Below are 23711 nucleotides of genomic sequence, written 5' to 3' on the forward strand. Positions count from 1 at the left end.
ACCTTGTGCCCACTCACTTAAGCACTTTAAAGCAGACGTTACAGAGATTAATTTATTCATTAACATTTGAGTTAACTATCTATATAGCTCTAGCTCTTCCCGGTTTGTTGCGTAACCCCTGTAATTAGTGCAAAGCTTGATTAGCCCAGCCCTCACATTACATTTGGCCATAGTGTTTTCAGAGACTGATGGAGACTGAGATGAGAATTAGCAGAAGAGCTTCAGTCATCACTTTTAACCACTTAAACCCTATATACGTCATTGACCAGGTTCGCCCAGGGGTATGTACGTACTTGGCCCCCCTCCTGTTCCCCCCTCTATGACGAATCTCTTAGCTGAAAAGCTTGCAGATCGGCTATTTTCGCAGAATGTTAGCCTACAGTTTATACCTATTATGACATGCAGAGAATAAGGAAGCTTGGGTTTATGTGGTTAAAGTGTCTCTCATCAGTTTCCCACAGACCACAGTCATTGTAATTCAATGGATTGTAATTCAGTGGTAACCTGTGTCAATGCAGCTGGTAACATTGTGAAGCAAAAGCAGTCAAGAAACCGTCTCGTCATCCAGCTGCCCTCCAATGGAGGCCAGGACTGTCCTGACATGCTAGAGGAGGAGAAGGACTGTGAGCCAGCCAAAGTCTGCCCAGGTTTCAGGTAAAAAGCTGAAAGCTGACACCTTGCAGCTATTTCTTTCTCGTTCATTCTTGTGTTTGCTCTTTTCAAAACTATATATATATATATATATATATACTATAGATATACTGTGTGTGTGTGTGTGTGTGTGTGTGTGTGTGTGTGTGTGTGTGTGTGTGTGTGTGTGTGTGTGTGTGTGTGTGTGTGCGTGTGCGTGCGTGTGTGCGTGCGTGTATATATATATATATATATATATATATATATATATATATATATATATATGCTATATATAGCATTTGTCCTTGCAACTGTAACCACTATTAATTAATTATATCATCAGAATACAATTATAAATAACGAAGATAATTAAGGCTTTCAGTTTCAAAAACATGTTCAGAAGAAATACAGAATGCCATGACCTAATATTATTTCCTGTCATGAGATAAGTAGAAAAAGGTAACCCTAGGCATTGGTAAGTGACAACTTACAGTATATGGTATTGGTAGAACAGTATATCATACTGTAGGGTTCAGGGACAACAGAACGTCTGATGTAATGCAAGGAGACAGTTGCAAGACATAATGGCTTGTAGATTCTACATTTACTGTAACTCGCTCATTAGGTGCAGTCAGACAGCATGGTATGCTAGCTCGCTGTGACTGTAATGTCCTCATTTATTCCAGGTGGAAGACCCACAAATGGAGAAAGTGCCAACTGGTTCCATGGTTTCTCAGGCAGGATCGTCTCGGAGCTCAGGAGACCTGTGGATCAGGACTTCAAACAAGAGGTTTTTCTGCCTTTCCCAAGATTCCTTCTCTGCATCATGCTGAGTGAAATTGTTATTCATTACGGTGCCTCGGGAGCCCTGCCATAACCAAACAGATGGATGTGCCAGGGTTTTAGAGAAAAGGCCAATTTCCCTAGTTAGAGCATGCGTCAAACTACTTGAGAGAGAAAATGACACTCTTCAATAGAGTGAGATGAGAATCTTTCATTGGTGAGTTTGGGAGGGGATTGCAACTAGTCATCTGCCTCTTGAGACTCATTGTACAGTTTGAGTTGTTTTACTGCTGGTGTGTGCAGGCATTAGCAATTTTAATATGTTTTTTGTTAAATGTTTGTGAGGAGGCAATACAATCTGCTTCTGGAAGAGCCACAGTACAACCTGTTCATGGGCTTTAACCATAAGTGACAGAGTTTTTAGAGGGAGTTACTGTATGGCTCCCTTTCCCTTCCTGTTCCAGAGCATTTCCATTAAGTGGAGTATTAACATACCACATATTCACGAGAGGCTGTTTTAAAATAATTCAATTCCAGCTTAATGTTCCAGCTCCTACAGAAAAGACCACTAATATATTTCCATGTTGTTGGACACTGAATGAATGGACAGATATTTAGTTCCACTGATGGGGCTCTAAAGATGGCAATGTTGATCAGTCCATCTCTCCACCACTTTGGTAGCAAACAACTCAAAAACTGTTAGCTGGATTGCCATAAAATATGCAAGACATTTGCACCTTCATGCTCCTTAGAGGATTCCTACTGATTATGGAGAACCCATGGCCATCATTTTCATTTGAACAGAATATACATTTTCCATTTGTGCACTCTGATAGTTATGGGGGTCTGTCGCCTAATGCATACTAAATGTTGGGGGTCCTTGAAATCAAAAAGTTTGAGAACCACTGATTTACAGTATGTTCCTGTTTTCACACCTCTTAAACTTCTCAGGCTTAGAGGTCATTCTGTTGTGAAACACGCTGTCTTCTCTCTTACGGAGTGTGCCTCACTGTTATAGGACAGAGTATTCCCACGGGGGAATACTACAGCACCTCTGAGTCTGACCACCAAGCGCACAGCTATCGAGTGTCAGTTAAAAAACACGGTTTACACAAGAAAATGCATGTGTGCATGCCATTTCACTTGCACACGTCACAGACACACACACACACACACACACACACACACACACACACACACACACACACACACACACACACACACACACACACACACACACACACACACACTGTGTGCCTCGTGCCTCGGTATCTGACACTCTCACCAGCTGGTCTGCTCATGTGTCTGCAGCTAAAGCTGTATGCATTATCTCAACATCATACTCACACTCCACGGCGTAAGGGAGGACGATACACAAAACATGTCAACACATAATGAGGCTTTAGTGGTCTGACATAATGACGATGTACTGTACAAGAAGTTACTCTCTGTGGACTTCTCGTTTCAAAAAGCTAGAAAGCTAGCTTTCATTCAATAGATTGTCATTACTGCCTCTATAATGCTATTGTATTTTATTACTATTTTATTTTGTAAACCTGGTCGTACCCCCGGGCACCAAAAAGTCTTAATCCGGCCCTGCATACACATTATACATATATACATAGTGTATGTGCGTGTACGTATACAGTACATAATAAAAACATAGCCAAACATGCTGGACATACACACCAGTAGTCTTTGTCCAGTAGCACTCAACAGAGCTTTAACGAAAGAAAACAAAAATGCTTAGAGATTGGTTTCTGTATGGACATACACTCTTGGCTGCCTTACAAGAAAATGACATATTGCTGTACTACAGAAGTAATACCTTTGTATTGACTGCACAATGAATATGATGATGTATTGTTATTTAAAGTGGCTGGCAAATGTCAAAACTATTGAGTTAACAACACGGTTGTGTAAGCTTCTCATAAGCGTAATTTGGCACATTGCAACTCCTGTGAGATCTGCCATAATTACAAACTGGTCTATTTGCTGTAAAGGTCTACTTAATATTACACAGAATTATCATACCATGTTACACTTCCATGTTACACTTCCATGAAGCTATTATAAAGTATTTAGTGTGCATCCACTGTCAAATGTATGGACTTATGGAAGGTAAAGCATGTTGGCCCAAAGTGTCTATACAAATCTGTGGTGGAAAGTAACTAAGTACATTTACTCAAGTACTGTATTTTCGAGGTTGTCCATTTTTCAATACTTTTATAATTCTACTCCACTACATCTCAGAGGCAAATATTGTAATTTCTACTCCACTACAATTATATGAAAACTTTATTTAGTTACTTTTTAGATTTAGATTATTACAAATTTGAATATACAATCTACAAGCACACAACACGTCACACCGTGATGCGTTTTGAAGATGTAGATCAGCTATTTTCTAAAACAGTTAGAAAAACTTTTGTATTTTTACATAAATATTTATTTTTATAGATGTTTTAACAAAAAAGAAACACATACTGTACACACACATACAGCTCAGGTCCTTAGATGGTATATATTTTTGTATATTTTGATGACAAAACCTTTGCAAAGGTAGACATTTTAATGCAGGACTATTACTCATAACAGAGTATTTCTACATTGTGGTATTGCTACTTTTGCTTTAGTTAGAAAAAAAAAGATCTGAGTACTTTTTCCACCACTGATAAGAAGGCATCCATTATGTTATCCGTCAGTGTCAGAAGCTGACACAGTGGTCTCAAACAAATCACGATGAAGCCTTCCACCTCTGTGTTCAATTCCACCAGCGGTGTCCTGTCGCCAGCTGGATGGGACTCAGGCGGACATCAGAGAATGTCTGAATTTTGCCAAGGCTATGCCACCCATCACTCAGCGCTGCCAGCTCCCCTGCCAGGATGACTGCCAGCTCACCAACTGGTCCAAGTTCTCGTCCTGTACGGCCGACTGTGTCGGGGTCCGCACCAGGAAGAGGACGCTGATAGGTAAGGACACGGGACTGCACAAATAATGTTGTTGTTGGAATGTTGTTTAGACCAATAAACGATTGGTTCTGTAAGGACTGTAATTATCATTTAACCTCTTGAACCCCTATAGTCTTAGAGAACTGGACTTGAGTTACACTGTTCTTTGACCCCTTTTTCCGTCTACACCAAATCTCTTTGCCAAAAATAGCCGATCTACAAGCGCACAATGCGTCGCAATGCGACGCATTGTGAGCTTGTAGATCGGCTATTTTTGGCTAATGTTCCCCCCCAGAATTTGGACGCTGGGGTTCAAGTGGTTAAATGCATGGCACTCCAACCAGTAGACACCAACAGCACATCTCCATAGATACCATCAAATTTGTGTCAGGGAATTACACTGCGTATCACTATCCCAAATATATCTGTGATCGATGGTTGAGGAGGTTCCAGGCGGGCCCCCCAGCAAAATGAGGAACAGTACAATCACTCAGGCCCTATTTTATTTTTCAACTATTTTAAAATAGCTGCTCTACAAGATCACAACGCTGTGAGCTTCTGGATCTCCACAAAACTCCATAAAATGTGTTACATGCATGATGTGTTGAAGATGTCACAGTGCACAGTAAAACTGTAAATGTTATTCACTGTGATGTGGGCAGCAGCTGCTCGTCGTGCATTCAGGATTTCAATAATCTTTGTTTGAATTGTTATTAAAAAAATGTTTTAAACAAAACTCGCCAGGGTTAATGCTGTTGATGAGTAAAGCGGTCAAACAGGTCGGTAGAGAGATGGAATAAGGTGCTGCAGTGCATGCAGGAAGTTGGACAAGAAGCAGGTTAGGGAAAGTTAGACAGTTCAGAACGAACATAATAGTCAAAAATCAATTTCACACATGTCAGACGTGAAGTAGTCCCTGGAGACAGACTGCTGGCTCACACAGCATTTTCAAAACGCTTCTGCCTACAGTATACTCTGTAACATTCAAAGATTGTGGAAGAGTTCTCTGGCTTGTAGAGACTAGAAGTGGAGCAACTCTTGGTGATAGACTACATCAGTGAAATTGCCTCGGAGCACTGTGGGCTTTTCTAAACGAAAATGATCAATTTGAAGTCCTAAAGTATTGATTTGTTGTCGACGTAAACACACCACTATGCTGGGAAACAATTTTGTCAGTGCAGTCCATCATCGGGAGCTGTTCTCCCCTCATGTACGTGGGCAGTTTGATCTATAGCCTCTTGGACTTGTTCTATCTATTTTGGGTGAACATATGAATCACACAAAGAAGGCCTCATTAGTGGAGCCGGGACTTCATAATATCAGCGCGTACAGAGTGAAGAAGACAGACATCTACTGACGCAAATGAACATGGACTGAGTGAAACGGGTATTCCCAAACCTTTGCATGCCAAAGACCCCAAATAACCATAGCCTCTGGCTGTAATCCCCCTTTTGTGAATTGGCTTTAAAAATCAAATGAAAAATAGCTGATCTATTAGCCCGCAATGTGTCACGATGTGATGTGAGCTTGTAGATTGGGTATTTTTTAAGATTTTTTTTAAGTCTTCACAATATTGACATGCTTGAAATATTTATTGTATCCTTTATTATTATCATTATTATTACGTTAGTTTTTCTTTTCTTTTTCCACTCCTTTCCAATTGAGCCCCCTGGTGGCCCCCCTGGGGACTGCGTTTTTTTTAAAGCGCTGGGCTAATTTGTACCTCGGTCGTGCGATCAAATGTGTAAATCAGTCTCCACCACTCTCCCTTTCTACTCCTCAGGGAGGAGCAAGAAGAAGGACAAGTGCAAGAACACCCAGATGTACCCTCTGAGCGAGACCCAGTACTGTCCCTGTGACAAATACAACGCTCAGCCAGTGGGGAACTGGTCCGACTGCATCTTGCCTGAGGCTGGAAGGGTGGAGGCTGCACTGGGGATGAAAGCCCAAGGAGAGGGCAAGGAGTGTGGCCAGGGTTACCGCTACCAGGCCATGGTGTGTTATGATCAGGACAACAGGCTGGTAGAGACCCTACGCTGCAACAGTCACGGTGGGCACCTCTTTGTGTGTGTGTGTGTGTGTGTGTGTGTGTGTGTGTGTGTGTGTGTGTGTGTGTGTGTGTGTGTGTGTGTGTGTGTGTGTGTGTGTGTGTTTGTGTTTGTGTGTGTATGTCTGTAAATGTATACTCCGTTGTACGGCGGTGTGTTGCTCATCACAAATAGCACATCTACAATCTACTTGAGATCTTAATCTCATCTTGCATTGCTCTGTTTAGTTTGACCTTTGACGGCCTCTTATCTCACACAAATCCTCACCAAAGCAGCGAAACCAGCCTGTAGGTGCGAGTCTGTGGGAAACAGGAGGCTGTTTTTCTCTGCTTTACCTCAGAGAGCCTTTATAGCAGTACTTTGGCATTCTGCAGGTAAGAGAAAGAACGTTAATGCTATAAAATTCAGACCGGAGGATTTTTCGCTTGTATCCTAGTTGAACTCACTGTCATATGGTGGCTACTCGTTTTGAATACCGGTTTGAACTTTTCCGGGTCTCCTGTCGTAATCATGTGACATGTGGCTTATTGTAAGGTCTGATCTGAGATCCAAAATACTTCAAGCAAAGCTCGAAGCAAGCTCAGAAAGGCACTTTGAAATTGCTGTGAAAGTAGAATGCAGGAGGAGATGGAGAAATGAATATATCAGTGTTATGCATATCAGAACGTGCCGTTAGTCTCCTTGTGTGACTCACAGATTCAGCTATGTGTCAGTTAATCTCAGTGTGGGTGTGACAGGAGCACTCCCTCAGGATGCCATGTGTGTGTATGTACGTGGACCTGTGCATGCTTTTGTGCATGTCTATGTGCACGTATATGTTTTTTTTATTTTTTTATGTATGCAATTATCTTTAAGTGTTTATCTATAAATACCAAAGGATAAATAACATGTTTTGATAGTGTTTAATGTCAACTAAAATCAACTACTTCCTTGTAACTTCCAATGGTTAAAAATAAACTAGACTTTTCTGTTCACCAGTGGCGGAAAGTAACAAATTACATTTACTTGAATATTAAAATGTCCTGATACTTTTGACTTCTACTCCATTACATCTACTACATGCATGCAGTGAAAAGTTAGACTTCTTCGATGGTTTCATATATTTATCCTTAATCACATAAACCCTAGCATCGCTATTCTGGGCAAACATTCACCAAAAATACCAGATCTATAAGCTCACAACCCATATGCAATGTGATACGTTGTGAGCTTGTAGATCAGCTATTGTAAGTGAAGATATTTGGTGTAATTTGAAAACGTTCGCCTATGACGTTCCCACAGTATGGATGCCAGGTTGAAAGTGGTTAAATCTCTCTGTCACCCCCATTCCAATTTAATTTCTCTTGCATATATCTGTCCATCTCATTCATCATGAGGGTTGCTCTTGATAGTAAAGGAGACACGGTCCTCTCCTCCACTCCGTGGCTGTCATGATGCCCGGGGTCACGATGGCTATCAGGAAACACTGTGCCACTGCTACAGTATCTCTGTCTCTGTCAGGCAAAGACATCAATGGAAAATGGGGATTTTAATCATCATATTCATATTGATATATTCACATATTCATATTGGTGTAAACATTGACAAATATGTGGTATCGCTTCTTCGCTATCGACTTCTATGATTGTGAATGATTTTTTTGGAGTGGGTGCAAATGATAGAAGATTGAGTCTTTTCAGTGCTTTTCTGAGTGGTTGCTTGTCTACTCAAGTTGAGGGAGCAGTTTGACAAATAACAAATGTCTTTGACTAATAGGACATCTGTGCTTTGGCAAAAGAATATTAGAAACGTTCCAGTCAGATACTCAAAAAAGCTACATTTTGTGGCTGGCAAATTTGATTGGCAAAAATGTGTATGGACCCTTAGCTTTTCTGGTTTTCTGTATGTTGTGGTTGAGAGGTTGCTTTCATGTATGACTAGTAGTGACACATAATGCCTTAATGCTTGGCCTTTACTAAGATTTAATGTCATTGAATGGAAATATGTGGGCGGTGGGGGAGAGAATGAGGTCACAGCAGGGGGGGCATGATGGCTATATAGCTTAAAGGCAAATATCATGGTGAAGACCTGTGAACTTGATAGCAGCAGTCAAGTGAAGGGATGTGGTGGTCCGTGGTGACCTATATTCTTAACCACTTGGTTGACTGGGGTCCTCCAGGGGTCTATACTTGGTTGGCCTATTATGACAGGCCCAGAATTGGGACGCGAGGGTACACGTGGTTAAAGAACAGCCTATACTGTTAAAACAAGCCAATGTCATTGCTTCTAGGCATGTTTATATCTAAAAGGACTGTTGTTGCATATCAGAGGATCGTGTGTGTGTGTGTGTGTGTGTGTGTGTGTGTGTGTGTGTGTGTGTGTGTGTGTGTGTGTGTGTGTGTGTGTGTGTGTGTGTGTGTGTGTGTGTGTGTGTGTGTGTGTGTGTGTGTGTGTGTGTGTGTGTGTGTGTGTGTAGGTTGCATGTACAGTGCCTATTAGGCACACAATTGAAGTCTATCGAGTCAAGTGAACCTGATGTTGAAAATACAGGGTGCTGAAAGAATACAAAAGTAGTGAATCCTTGTAGTTGTCAACTTGGGTAGTGAACACAAGATGTTCTTTCACTCTGAAAGAGCTGCTGACACACCCTCTGATGTCTCAGATTCGGAGACAGCCATTTAGTTGTCAGCTAAAAGCTAGAGATCTCCGCCTTCCTGTATCTATCGACATCTAAATTCAGTTGCTAGAACAGTGGCGAGAATCGCCAGTAACAAACCTTTATACGCCTCCTTGAAAACAAGTCATATCACTGTCCCAATATGACGGAGTCTTTGCATGGTTTTGCAATACAGTTATTTTCTAAATCTCTGAATTCTTTCCACACAGTTTTAGCAACTACATTGAATTGATATCTTACCAGGCGTACTGAAAGGCAGCTACTTAAGACTAGTTGCTTTTATCTGCTTCTTCTTTTTTTACACCCCTGTCATCTGTTTGGGTATTTTTGTTTATTTCTCCTTTTTTCATGAATAAAATGTCTCAAACTGTCGTACTGCCTGTACTGCCCTATAAGTCTCCTTATCTAGGTTTGTACAGGTGACCCACCCCCAGCCTGTCAATCTTTTGTATCACCTAGAGGCCAAAAACACCCCTGCCCCTGCATAGCCAAACACTTACTGATTTAAATAAACATGTCAAAGTAATCATGGGAGGACCTTCAATTCCTTACCAGGGAAGTATTTATTCAGTAGTGATAAAGCAGAGCACAGTTTACAAACTATTTCCTTGCATTAACTACTTTTATACTACTTTTTAAACCATTTCCTTGCATTAAACCCTTTCTACTTCATTGACTGAGATCCCCCAGGGGTCTTATACCTGGTCCCCTCCTTTTTCCCCTCTACACCAAATCTCTTGAAAAAAAAATAGCTGATCTGCAAGCTCACAACGTGACAGTTTGTAGATCTGCTATTTTTGCTGAATGTTCACCTACACTGCCTATTCTGGGCATGTCATAATAGATGAACATAATATACGTGTAGGTCCTATAGGTATATTATGTTCACCTATTATGACATGCCCAGAATAGGCACTCTATGATTCATGTGGTAAAAACTTTTACGTTCCTCCGAAGGGTGGAATAGTTTCTCAGTCCATGTAATTCTATCTAACTCGTCTATGGCTTAGGGCAAAGATACCAGCTGAACCCCCTGGCTCAGCTGTTCCTCTCATGAGAGGTGAAGTAAAAATCTCTTTTCGTTTCACATCTATCTTATTGGTTACAGCAGAAGCTATTGCCGATACGATTATATGGAAGCATGCGCCACCCTTTCTAAGTCAACTATAGGAAATAGCAGCATTTGGTGACTCTGAGGTATTTTGTTCAGATTAAAGCAGGAATAGATCAGCGCTGGCAAGATATGCTTAGAGTTACAGTACACTACACATGTTGACTTGTTCTATTTGAAGTATTTACAGAGGGGCTTATAATTGGTAATGGCTCACACATCCAAGTCCATCAGGGAGTTCAGGATCAGCGGTGTTGTTTTTTTCCTCCTGCGCGGTGCGGTGTAAAGAAAAGCTCACCACAATCCGTCTCTTGCCGCCCGCCCGAGAATTTCACGTGGCCGCGCCCGCCTCCCTCACCACCCCTCAACTTCTCCGCACGTCCCAAATAATCGCCCGCCTCTCATTGAAAATGAATTACATAGGCGCGCGTTGGCCGCTTGCCGTGTGAAAGGACCTTTAGGCCTTCCAACAATAGTATATTAGTATATTGTGACACCTGTTATAAAGCCCTAGCCAAAGTGATATGCCAGACTATGTAGAGACATCCCTGGACACTGGATTAACAGAAGCCACTCTACACAGTAAAAAGAGTTCCCTCAGAGTTAAAGGTGCTGTAAGTGATATTTCTTTGGTTAAAATAAAACTTTTTCTTTTTGTTTAGTTAAAGCTCTGTATTCTCATAGTAGGGGGGTACTATTTGATTGTCCGACCTACGCTTCAAGAGTTATAGGCCAAAATGTGAAGCGGCCTGTTATAGCGCCTCCAAGAGGCTGATTTAAAATAATTGGGGTAGAGGTTCTTCTTTAGCCGACGCACACTGGGAGTGTGTGTCAACATTTTCAATTTATTTTCAAATTAGCTAGACAAAAACTAACGGGCAGGGGGGGAAACACTCCGGCCTTTGGCCATCCGGCCTGGTGGAGATTATAAAAGTAAAGATAGAAACTATACACAATATAGAGGATAATATGGGCAATGTGGGTGAATAAATAAATAAATATTGCACTTGATGTATTATGTACACAGAAGACGATAGCATACATTTCCACAATGCACTTGTTTACAGTACATTATGTACACAGGAGGCAACAACATATTTGTGTGTGTGTGTGTGTGTGTGTGTGTGTGTGTGTGTGTGTGTGTGTGTGTGTGTGTGTGTGTGTGTGTGTGTGTGTGTGTGTGTGTGTGTGTGTGTGTGTGTGTGTGTGTGTGTGTGTGTGTGTGTGAATATGTGAGGAGGAGGGTAGGGGGTATTGGAAGTCCCAGTTCCAGCTGAGTTTTCTGTCAGTGAGAGGGAGGGGATTCCTTTTTGAGCCTCACTGCCTCAAACACCATTCAAGTTGTGCCGAGGTAGTGGTTTTGATAGACTGGCTCATCTTGCCGGATGGTAGCTTTTGGGAGAGGTGGCGACCAGGGGTGAGGGGAGTGAAAGATAATCTTTCCTGCTCGCTTTTCGTTCCTGGAGAGATGGCAGGTTGCAACCGATGACCCACTCGGCTGACCGAATGATCCTCTGCAATCTGCACCTGTCCTTATCGGTAAGGCAGTGAACCAGATGGTGATGGATGCGATGAGGATGTAGTCCATGGTGGCTGTGGAGAACTGAACTGGACCATCATTTTCTGTGGCAGGTTTATTATTTATTGAGCTGCTGCAGGAAGAACATCCTCTGCTGGTTCCTTTTGGTGATGGAGATGATGTTCTCCTCCCACTACTGAGAGTGGGAGGTTATAGAGATTATTGTTCCCAGGAATTTGAATCACTCCATAGTCTTAACCGGGGAGTCGCAGAGAAGGAGAAGGGCAGTGGGGGCTAGGCCTCTTCCTGAAATCCACCTCCAGACTTTAGAGAGCATTCAAGAAATCAAGAATCAAGAGGTTTGATTGATTGATTGAATACTTTATTAACAGTTTGCAAAGACAAGCACAGGGAAGTACAATTCAATACAAGGTCTGTTAAGAGGATTTTAATCCAAAGAAAGCACTATGGCGTGTTTCCATTGGGGTCCTTTGTACTCAATTCATCGAATAGGTTTTTATTTTCCCCTCAACTCTGCAGGGAAGCAGCAAAATGTTGGTGTTTCACAAGATTGTGGCTAACAACAGCAATACAATAAGTCAAGATAATAATAGAGAAAACAGTGCATCATAATGTAGTTCTGGCTGCACCAGGAGCCATTATGGTCTGCCTCCCAGTTGTAGGCAGACTCATCCCCTTTGGAAATTAGACCACTGAGGGTTGTGTCATCCACAAACTTCAGAAGCTGGACTGGTTGATGGCTATAATTGCTGCTGTTGGTGTACAGAGAGAAGAGCCATTTATAGGCAATCATTTTATGTTTTATCAGGTAAAATGCAAGTTTACCTGAAATTCATCAACACTTGAAGTACAAGTGAACCACAAGCACACTACGGGTCATAGAATTGTGATTCTAAATGAGTGCATTCTGGCCTTCTGTATAGTGACAGGTTGAAGCTGATTAATCTAATTACAGAGGTCTACTGAGCTCAGCAGGCACGTGTAGATTGGGGTGTGTGTGTGTGTGTGTGTGTGTGTGTGTGTGTGTGTGTGTGTGTGTGTGTGTGTGTGTGTGTGTGTGTGTGTGTGTGTGTGTGTGTGTGTGTGTGTGTGTGTGTGTGTGTGTGTGTGTGTGTGTGTGTGTGTGTGTGTGAATGCGTGTGTGAATGCGTGTGTGCATGCATGTGTGAGTATTGCTGTCACCGTTCTTTGACAGGGTACTGAATATTTGTATTCATATTGAGACTCAGTGAACATGTATTCATATAGTATACTATACTGTATGTGTGTAGTTGATATTTGATGAGGTTTGTCATTGCTACTCCAGTGAATCAAGAGGGTTGAAATGTTGGTGTGGCATGTTCCACAAGAGGAGAGGGAAAGGAGGAGGGGATGGGGAGGCTAGGGTGTTAGTTGCATCCTGATCGGCTGCCTCAGTGCACTCACCCTCAAGCATTTCTCTCTCGTTTGTCCTTTCCTTTACCAATATCAAAGAGCTTGGTCCCATGTGCTGGTTCATCCTCAGACTCCCCTGGCCAAACTTGCCCTCGCCATGGCTCCTTTGGCTTCTGCAGTCGCTGTAATATTCGTCTGACAGCTGCCCTAAAGATTCTTAAAATTCTGGGCTCCACGGAACACCACTGCTATAGCAAGCAGTTTCTTTCTGTTTCCGGCGGAGAATGTCAAGCTCTACATTTTCCTCTTCAGTAGAGATGTTGAGCTGCAAGGAAACCAGTAAAGTATGCTATATGAAACAATTTGTGACTGTCAACCACCAGTGCATGCAGTCCAGTGTCTCCAATCATTTATTTTGCTTGTCTTGATACAGTGTGCCATTTAACAATTCAAAAGGCCATTAAAAGGAAGGATTAGACATCACAAGTGATTTATTATTTATTTATGCTAAATGTGTGGTGGGAGGATGACAGAGAGGGATGACATGCAATAGGCAGATTTGAGCTAACATCACAGGGACATGGTACTGTATGCACTTACATTTAAACTGCTGTGCTTCACATAACAGTTTTACTGTGTGGCCGAAGGCCAAGCCCTATGTATAATAGGGTTTGTATGCATTTCCATCCTGTTGGTATGTTTTGATGCAAACCCGATGTCTAGTTTTAAGATCTCTCTCTGTACATGTATACTATGGTAAGAAGAATCACATGTTTTAGGATACACAGTTAATTAACATGGGATGTTCATGTGACTTAGTCCCTACGCTGTATGTTCTGTACTTTTAGTGATACCGTACCACATGTTGCGAAAGGTAGATGGATACAGAGCTTTTTGTTCAGAAGTTAACTAGGTTTGCATGTGTGAAACACAAACCTCGATGTCCAGTTGCAGTTGTTGTTGAAACACTTAACACTTAACTTAAAATGAAAAAAATAAAGGAGGCATTTTTACTACATTTTTTTCTCAGAACCTGACTGTTAAGGTATCATAATCATTTCACATCCCCTCAAAATAGACCAATCATAGCTTCTGCAATATGTATGATATCAGAACCACCTCCAGTCATAAACAACATGAACTGTCTGCACATCCACGAAATGCCTGGTGATTTGATAAAAGTTAAATTCTACACACTCATGAAGACTGTGAAAGCATCTAAAACCTTGCTTATGTCAGGGCACCTCAAACTAAAAAGTAGGACCCTTGTGCAGAACACAAACTCAGGGAAACTAGGCTTAACTCAAACAGTCTTTACTTATAATGAACTCAGGTACACCTTCACAGAGGAACATAGACTGAACAAACATCTTGAAAGGTCTCATTAAACCTACCACGTAACTCAGACAACAAAACGCTATAAACGAACAACCTAATCAATAACACAACGAAAGTGTCTTCAGCTGAGTAACCCAGGTGGAAACAGACAGTCTCACAAACAAGCCGTACAGAGGTGAGGGGCCGAGCAGGAGCAGGCAAGAACAGGGAAAGGCAGGGGACAGACCCAGGACGTGACAGTTTGTGGGTTGTTTTGTTTAGTTTTTCAGTGAAACACTTAGTTACACCAAATTGTTCTTGTGAAGCACTTTTATAGTTAACTACAGTATAGTTATACTTGTAGTTTTCCTTACTCCATTTGGTCAAGGGGGACATATAGACCATCACCACACTAGTGGACATCAACCACTTTGTCACTGTGGGGACAATGCCATTCAGAATCTTCTTGTAGACCTTCTCGAGAGTATTCTACACACTTTCCTCGACAACCTCAAAAAGTTAATTTTATTATTGTCTCCGCCAGGCCGAAAGGCATTGCAGAGACTGTTTTGCACCCTATCCGTTTGTCCGTCCGTGTGTGTGTCCTTCTGTCTGTGAACAGCTAATCTCCGGCACTGTTGGCTTGTGCACACACACTCCCTGGATGCCATAGCATAACCTCTGCCTCAATTTTTTCCCATAGGCTTGGTATAGCGTGACCAGGGGGGCGTTTTTCGCAAAACACATTTTTTACAGTATTCCTACAGATTTTGTCCAAACAAAGTTTGCAGAATTGGTCCGTTTTGAACAAAATGCCTCAAATCATGAACACTGTGTGATTTCCGTGAAATTTTGCACGCACTTTCCCAGTAGGCCGAGGAAGAAAACGCACTTGAAAATGTTCTAATCAGCCTCATGGTGGCGCTATAACAGGCCGATTCATGTTTTTACCTATAACTGCACCGATCTGTGTAAAACTTTGTATGCGCACTCCCTAGAAGCCAAGGAAAAACCTTTGCCCTGCATTTTCACATCTGCCTTTTACAGCGCCACCAGGAGGCCAACTTATGTAAAACACATTTTTTGATATTACTCCTTCAGATTTTATCCAAATTTCACGCAAATCTGTAAACATGATCTGTATAGTCATGTGATCAAGAAGACGGATCTGTTTGATTTTTCATATTCCATCCTGATTGGCTAAGATTCACATCTAAAGTTTGCAGGAGTGGCTTGTTTTGAACAAAATGCCACAAATTAACGCATGTGAAACTTTGCCAGCACATTCACACTTAATTGAGGAAAAAATGCCACCCTTTTAACACATCGGGTGCCAGCATTTTTTCATAACAACTTACCGTGGGTGCCAGCATTCTCCCCATTGACTGCGCTTTGCTGTTTAAAGTTTCCGTGTGCGTTACAAGCAAATCCACGCAAAAAAAAGCATCGATTCATGTTCTGCCATGAGCCTGGCTACTGCCTGGAACCATAACATTCCCCTCGCGGGTTACAACGGGCGGGGGATCGCGCATCGCGCATGACCTGTTTTCCCCACAGGAAACAGATTCGGAGATATAGGCGTTTCAAAGTAGGAAATAGACAGGAAGCGGATGGGGGAAAAAAATGTGTTTCCGGTGAGCGATCTGGCACTTCCTTCGCAGGATTACAATGGGTGCTCCCAGAGCTGCTCTAGCCCCGCCTGCGCGGAGAAAAACGAAAAAAACAAAAAGACTGAAATCACGGTTCAGACCGTGTTCGGCACCGAAGCTTCGGAACCGCCACTATGTAAACACACGGTTCAGACCGTGTTTGGCACCCGATGTGTTAACATTGCCCTATTACAGCGCCACCAGGAGGCCAATTTTTGAAATATGGATGTTTTAATGCATCCAGATACTAAAATGTGATGTGAAGATGTGATGTTTGATAAATAAAATTGTAAATAAAATAAAGAAAGTATTTATGGATTATTTCTGGAAACAGCTGATGCCAGCTGTCAGCATTTATATACGGTAGTGAAGTTGCATTTTTTATTTTGAAGGCATTTGTATTTTGTACATTTTATACACTTTTTGGCTTTATTCCTGCTCTCTTGCTTTGCTTATAAAATACTTTTACTTCATAGACTCAGTGGTGCTGAGATAATTGTTAAAAGAACTGCCATTCAATTTACCACCATACATTTGTTATGGAATGAAAAAAGTGTAAATCACATCAAAAGATAAAAAAGAAATAAAATAAAAGAAGTGGTTAGACACGCAGAGAGACAGTCCACTTTCTCAGCTCATTCACCCCATTGATTTTTTTAATCAAAGGCTGAATTGATTGAAGTGCATTCTTGTTACATAACAGCAAAAACTGCTTAGCCTCCCTCCACTAACAAACCTGCAGATCAAAGGACACTGTGGCAGCAGTGGCTCAGGAGGTAGAGTGGCCGCTTCGAAATCGGAAGGTTCCCAGTTTGATCCCCGGCTCTCCCTGGGTTAGTGTTGAAGCGTCCTTGAGCAAGACACTTAACCCCTAACTGCTCCCTTGCATGGTTTCCTCTGTTAAATGTAAATGTGCCATTTTACATTACTGACAGCAGGCACAAAGAATGTGGCACTGATTGGTCAAGTGGTTTGTGAGATTACCACAGACAGACAGACAGACAGACAGACAGACAGACAGACAGAGACAAACAAACGGGGACAGTAACATAATCTCCCCCAATGCCCTCGGCCAGGTGGAGATAATTCAAGGGATGAAATAGGAAAAACGTTTGAAAATAATTGATTGAAATGCTAAAGCTTGCTGCCAGCACAAACTACTGAAGTGTATTTTTCCACTTTTATAATGAATGGTTTCAGTTTTTTCTTTCAATGCTGTACTTGCAAAACAATGCAGCCATGGTCTTTCATGCTCTCTTCTAAAGCAGTCATTCTCAACCGTGGAGGACAGAGGAATTTTGGAGGCATGCAAGATTAGAATGCGGGGTCTGAATTTCTGTGGTACTGTAAATGGCACAGTACTGTAAATGCCATAATTTATCTAATGCCATAATTGTTCTTTTATCCTGTGCGTGCATTGACCAATTGACCATATTCACACAGCTACCATTTTGCTCTGTAATACTCGCAGTGGGAAGTATGGTCAATTGGGTCACACTTTTGCCTGTTCTTGTAGTTATTAGGCAGTGCTCTGGCATTGCTCTGAAGACATGTTTGACTCTAGTAGTCTTTAATGGTTCTACTTCTTCCACACAGGCTATATTGAGGAGGTATGCATCCTCCCCTTTCCATCAAACTGTAATCTCAGACATGTTTGACCTAAGTCTTTAATGGTTTTCCTTCCTCCACACAGGCTACATTGAAGAGGCATGCATCCTCCCTTGTCCCTCAGACTGTAAGCTCAGCGAGTGGTCCAACTGGTCACGCTGCAGCAAGTCCTGTGGCAGTGGGGTCAAGGTTCGCTCCAAGTGGCTTAGAGAGAAACCCTACAACGGTGGTAGACCATGTCCAAAACTGGACCATATCAATCAGGTAATGTCCAGTTCCAGAATGATGGTTAAAACAGATTGCTATATGGTGCTAGATGAATGGAAGCTTGAAACCTCAGCTATTTTTTTCAGTTTGCCATTGTCTCCTAGTGAGTGTTTATGAACTGCGCTGCAATGTGTTTTGGATTATGACAACTCGAAGACAAGCAATATAAGACACTGCAGAGGGGAGAGAAATAAGAGGGAGCAAATGAAATCTCAATGAATAATAAGCTTGTGTCCGCAAGGCTTTCCATTACCTTCCTCTCATTATTGCGGCAACCGTTTTTGCTGAGCAGAGGCAGTGAGAAAGAGATGGTTCCTATAAATGGAACCCATCTACCATATTAATGCCGTGGCTTCATGCTGGCTGATTCGTTGAGGTTGCGTTGATTTGCAAGAAAATTAAATGCTTCTTGGCCTATGTGAATATCAACAGATGCAGATTATGGTTGTGTTGTGTTGATGTTTGGTGCACAGTTTCTACGTTCATGCAGGTATTTGCGCTGGGGGATTTTCTGATTATGTCCTTTAAACTGCCGCATTAATCAAATGTACTGCACTGTATGCACAGGGGATACATTCATTAATCCAACTGTGTCTGTTTTTAATCTCCTCCCCAACGCCCACTGGATATGACTTATTGCTACAGGCTCAGGTAAGAGCCTCTTACTTCTTTCATTCATAATGTAGTCTCACATGTTGAATGTCATCCATGTCAGTGGGTCCCTGACATACAGTAGATTGATGGACAGCACATTGCCACCATCTACCCAAAATGGAAGAAAAAGGGCAGTGGCATTACCAACAGAATTGAAGCACTAGAACACCTTCCTCATGTAGATACATGTGTGTTGTATTGTTCCAATCCTTTGCATAATCACAGGTGTATGAAGTCGTACCGTGTCAGAGTGACTGCAATCAGTACATCTGGGTGGCAGAGCCATGGAGCGTTTGGAAGGTTAGCAATGTGGACCTGAAAGAGAACTGCGGTGAGGGGGTCCAGACCAGAAAAGTCAGGTAGGAATTGATTGAAAATGATAGAACCTTCTTAGAATTTTTGTTTTCCTGCATATGCATTCAATTTCCAGTACGTGCAGATATATACTTGCATTCATGGAAAATAACAGCACACATACTGTATACTCTAGCATGTACATTGTACAGTATTCCAAATTGGGGGTCCTTGAAATGAAAAATGTTGAGAATCACTGAAATAGGCGATCATTGTGAATCAAGGCCACATACAGTATTAAATACATTAAGTTTCACATTCTGTTGGTCACAAATCCTCACCACCTCCCTGAAGCCCAGTTAGAGATGAAAAGGTGACCCTTGTACTGTCCCTTGACAGAATGACAGTGTTGTTCATCATGCCATTGCATAGGTCAAATAAGATCAACCTCAGCATATCTCTGGGCCAATCTCTCAGGCTCATGCTAAAACACCATCGTATCTTTGGGCCAATCCCACAGGTGCATGCTAAACACCATCGTATCTTTGGGCCAATCCCACAGGTGCATGCTAAACACCATCGTATCCCTGGACCAATCCCAAAGGTGCATACTAAACCCCCTCGTATCTTTGGGCCTATCCCACAGGTGCATGCTAAACACCATCGACGGGCCATCAGACCCAGTGGAGGACTACCTGTGTGACCCAGAGGAGATGCCTCTAGGGGCCAGGGAGAGCCGACTGCCCTGCCCCGAGGACTGTGTCCTCAACGACTGGGGGCCCTGGAGTCGCTGCAGCCGGGTAAGAGCTGACACACTGGATGAAAGCACACACAGAACAGCCAGAAGACAGTTGCGCAAAAGAACTTAATCTCTTAACAAATGGAGCTGTGAGAATTCACCATAAGCCCCATGGAGATTAATCCTGGACGTCTATATCTCATCAAAGTTATTTTCTCTGAGGCCTAACGAATTCAAAGGATAGGGAGACTGTATTGTGTTGTACTGTGTAGTGTGTGAATCTTTCCCAGCAGGTTATTTCTCGCCCACAGCGGAGATATAAAAGAGATATACGAACTGTAGTGCGGTATAAAAACCACAGTAAATCACTTATATTACCCAGCAACTGGGTATTGAGCAGAGGAGCTAGAAGAGTTATGATAAAAAATCCAAGAACTCACAAATAGGATTTGAAAGTCACATTTGCGGAATACACACACTTCTTTGTGGGAATCTTTCACTCATTAACTAGTAAGTATTGACAGTATATTCCTGTCTGTCCTTAATGCTGGTACTGAACAGGCTTTTAAGCTTGCTACCCCTGCACCCTGGGACCACTTGCAGACAGACGTGCAGCTAGATGAGGACTTCCTGATCCCGATTAGGACTTTCAAAATTATAGAGAAGGGTTTGGTGGCAGATTCAATTAGAATTTGTAATTGCTTCCTTAGCTAGATTGTTTCCTTTTTTTCTATCTTTTAGGCATTTGATTCTCAGAGTTTCTACTGTATTGTACTTTTAATTGCATTGTTTCTTTTATGTTGTTTGCAACACTGTAATTGATACTATCTTGGCCAGGGCTTCCTTGAAAAGGCGATTTGTAATCTTGGTTAAATAAAGGTCTATAATAATAATCTAATACAAATGAAATTGAATTTCAAGAATGTAGTTTTGGCAATCACATACCAACCCATCACAGTAGCCACACATTGACCCTTAGGCTCCACCATGTATAAAATGATACTATACGTAAAGCCTGATACTGTATGTATAATTGGTTGTGTGAAAGCTTGCGATGTGTTGTGAGCTTGTAGATCTGCTATTTTTGGGGGGTGACGCCGGTGCGCAACCAAGTATAATTTAAGCATAAGAGACAGCAGAACATTCAGTTCAGCTTCTGCTACAGTACCTCTGACAACACTGGCTTGTGCTAAAGGCAAAATTTAACGGCTTTGACTTCACCCACTGTTCTCACATCAGAACTCAGGCTATCGTTAATCACACCCATTCTCTCTGAGTGCCTGACACACGACTTCCCACAATTCCAATCTCGACATGGAGTCCACAGCGGGCACCAGTGGGACTGCACACATGTTTTATTCATCACTCCAGCAATGGAGTTATTTTAAAGACTGTCATTTCTCCCTCACTATCCCCACTGTGGCCAATGGCTGTGTAAGAACTGCGGGTATACCATTCCAGTTGAAAAAATCTGTCCTGTCATTTCCTGTTGAAAAAATCCAAAGATTTTTTTATTCTGGGAATGCCAACAGAAAAAGGAGTTTCTAAACCGTGGATACTGTAGCATTAGAACACGACTCCCTCTGGTAGATCCCAGTCCAGGGAATGGCCGAACATCAGAGTGTCCTACAGTAATCCACTTATTTAGAGAAATTATTTATGTAGTAATAAGCTGGGAAATTATCAAAGAGCAGGCAAATTCACCCAGTTGAATAGACTTTATTGTTCAGTAAATATGGACATCATATTGGCAGGAGTTCTGGGTTGAAAAGGGCTTAGTTCCAGTTTGAGGATCTGTCTGCTCTCAGTTCTTATCACTTGCTGCAACATGGCTTGCTCACTGGATCATTTATGCTTCCATAAGAATATACACCCCGCATCCCTCTCTCATGTTGAAAACCTTCAAAATGGTTAATAGAAATTGCATCTCCTGTTTCAGCCTTGCACCAGAAGCATCAGTCGAGTGCGGACGGCTTATGCACTCCGGTCGCCTGGTGTGGGGAGAGAGTGTCCTGACACCAGTGACAAAGAGCCCTGTAGCCTGAATCTAAACTGTTTCAACTACTTCTACAATATCACAGGTAAAGGACATGATAGTGAATAACAGATTCCTTCATGAAATTGCATAAAAGGCTGATTTAGTCTGGGAGTCCTGTTTTGGGGGTATAATCCTTACAAAATATAGCCATGCTTGTAGATCGTCATTCTGACTACATACGTATCTGTTCCTAATGCAGTTAAAATTGTCTTTAAAAATTGATAGAAGTTAGAAGTTGATTGTCAGAATTCAATTCTATTAATATTTGTCATCTGATCTTCAATGTCGATCACTTTTCTCAATTTCACTTGTTTTCCTCTGTGTTTGTTTTTGTCTCTGTCATTACATTGCGAGACTTGGCAGCTAATCTCCACTTCTGGGATCCCAGTGGCACGCAGGCTTTCCAGGTCACACGTACATAAAATACGAGCACAGATTATTATAGGGAAGGGGGTCTGTTTTTCATTTTGGCTGAGACCATCTTGGCTGTGCTGAGCCATTCCTCTCATTTCCCCTTGTTCTCTCACTTTCGGCTACTCTGTTACCGCTTGTCTTCCTCAATGCAGTCTCCCTGTTACGCTCCCGAGAGCTTCACAAAGCTCCCCTACAGGAGGAGACGGAGCTCCCAGCTCCGAGTTGAGCTCTGAAACGAGCTCACTGCAGCTAAAAACAGCCACTCATCTTTGTCAGAGGATAGCAGGCTTCATGAGTGATACCCCAGCACTATTGTATAATAGCATTTTTGTATTTTTTAACAACAGCGCACACAGTATATGTATTTATATAAGGACTTTGGTACCCAAGTGCCCTGGATTTGAAATGGTGTGCTATGACTAGCACGCACACGCACACACACACACACACACACACACACACACACACACACACACACACACACACACACACACACACACACACACACACACACACACACACACACACACACACACACACACACACACACACACACACACACACACACACACTAAGCTCACCGCACAGCAAAGCTGGCATGATGCTGCCTCTGAAGGTTGATATATTCTGTCGATGTTTCTTGTAAAATACTTGACGTGCTGACAGTGATGTCACACCCTCCTCCACTTTCAGAGGAGTAGACTGGAATAGGACTAATAAAGCTTGCTTTGTTGGCCAAAGGCACCGTAACACCTAATTTATACAATGTCACTCGACAAAAATAACTGATTTTCAACTGAAAAATGGGTCAGGTCGGGACGTGATCATCCAACGAAGTCTAAATTAGCCCTGACACAGACAGTACTGTTATGATAATGATAGGAAACAGACTAGGGGGAGTCAAGGGAGCTGATGTAAAACTGCATTGGCCTCTTTTCTGACAAAGTAATCATGATACTGACATAAATAATGTAAGCTAGATGCTATTTTAAGATGATGCACACTTTTTTACTGTAAGATCATTTCATGGCAGTTCTACTAACACATACAGTATAGTAAGTGACTAATATTTGCAGGTGTGTGACGCATAGTGTTCAGAGTGAGTCAAGCCCACGGTCATTTTCAACTCATAAATCATTATCAACCCTTTAAATGTACACTTTTTTAAGATCTATGCACAAGATCTATGATTATGTGGTAATTTGACATTGTTCAACAGCAGCACACATACTGTACAGAAACAATTACAGTAGAGGTAGCAAGATTTTATCAATATATACTGCTTCATATATTGTTGCCATTGATAATTTATCACATATCGACATGCCTGATAATAAGATATTAAGCTTGAATTCTGATAATCAAAACTGTGGGATATACTGTATATTCACGAAATTGCCCTTTCTTCGTTATTATCAGTCACATATAGCATTATGAGCTGTCTAGAATATTTATTACATCTGTTGCCTGGGTACTGTTCATTAACACTTACTATTCATTGCTCATAATGTTGGCAGAATTCAAGATTACTATGTAGCTGCACTGGTTGTGAATAACAGCATTAGCTAAATGACAGTGAAATGAAAATGAAGTTTTAAGAAATGGAAATCCGTATAGTCAGGGAAAGGGGGCTACTGC

At 41.9% G+C, this 23711-nt stretch overlaps 1 protein-coding gene across 1 annotated transcript in view; it reads left to right on the top strand.

Annotated features, from left to right (window-relative positions):
- The window catches only part of thsd7ab (thrombospondin, type I, domain containing 7Ab), a 136490-nt gene that overhangs the window by 95920 nt on the left and 16859 nt on the right, over positions 1-23711 (top strand). Inside the window, exons 12-19 of the mRNA XM_084050754.1 lie at positions 519-654; positions 1317-1420; positions 4191-4385; positions 6148-6414; positions 17753-17931; positions 18814-18947; positions 19529-19682; positions 21561-21702. Of these exons, the coding sequence (XP_083906880.1) occupies positions 519-654; positions 1317-1420; positions 4191-4385; positions 6148-6414; positions 17753-17931; positions 18814-18947; positions 19529-19682; positions 21561-21702 (1311 nt within the window). The remainder of the gene's footprint in view (positions 1-518; positions 655-1316; positions 1421-4190; positions 4386-6147; positions 6415-17752; positions 17932-18813; positions 18948-19528; positions 19683-21560; positions 21703-23711) is intronic.

Source organism: Gymnoscopelus microlampas (assembly GCF_963454915.1).
Source record: "Gymnoscopelus microlampas genome assembly, chromosome: 3".
Taxonomy (NCBI): Eukaryota; Metazoa; Chordata; class Actinopteri; order Myctophiformes; family Myctophidae; genus Gymnoscopelus; species Gymnoscopelus microlampas.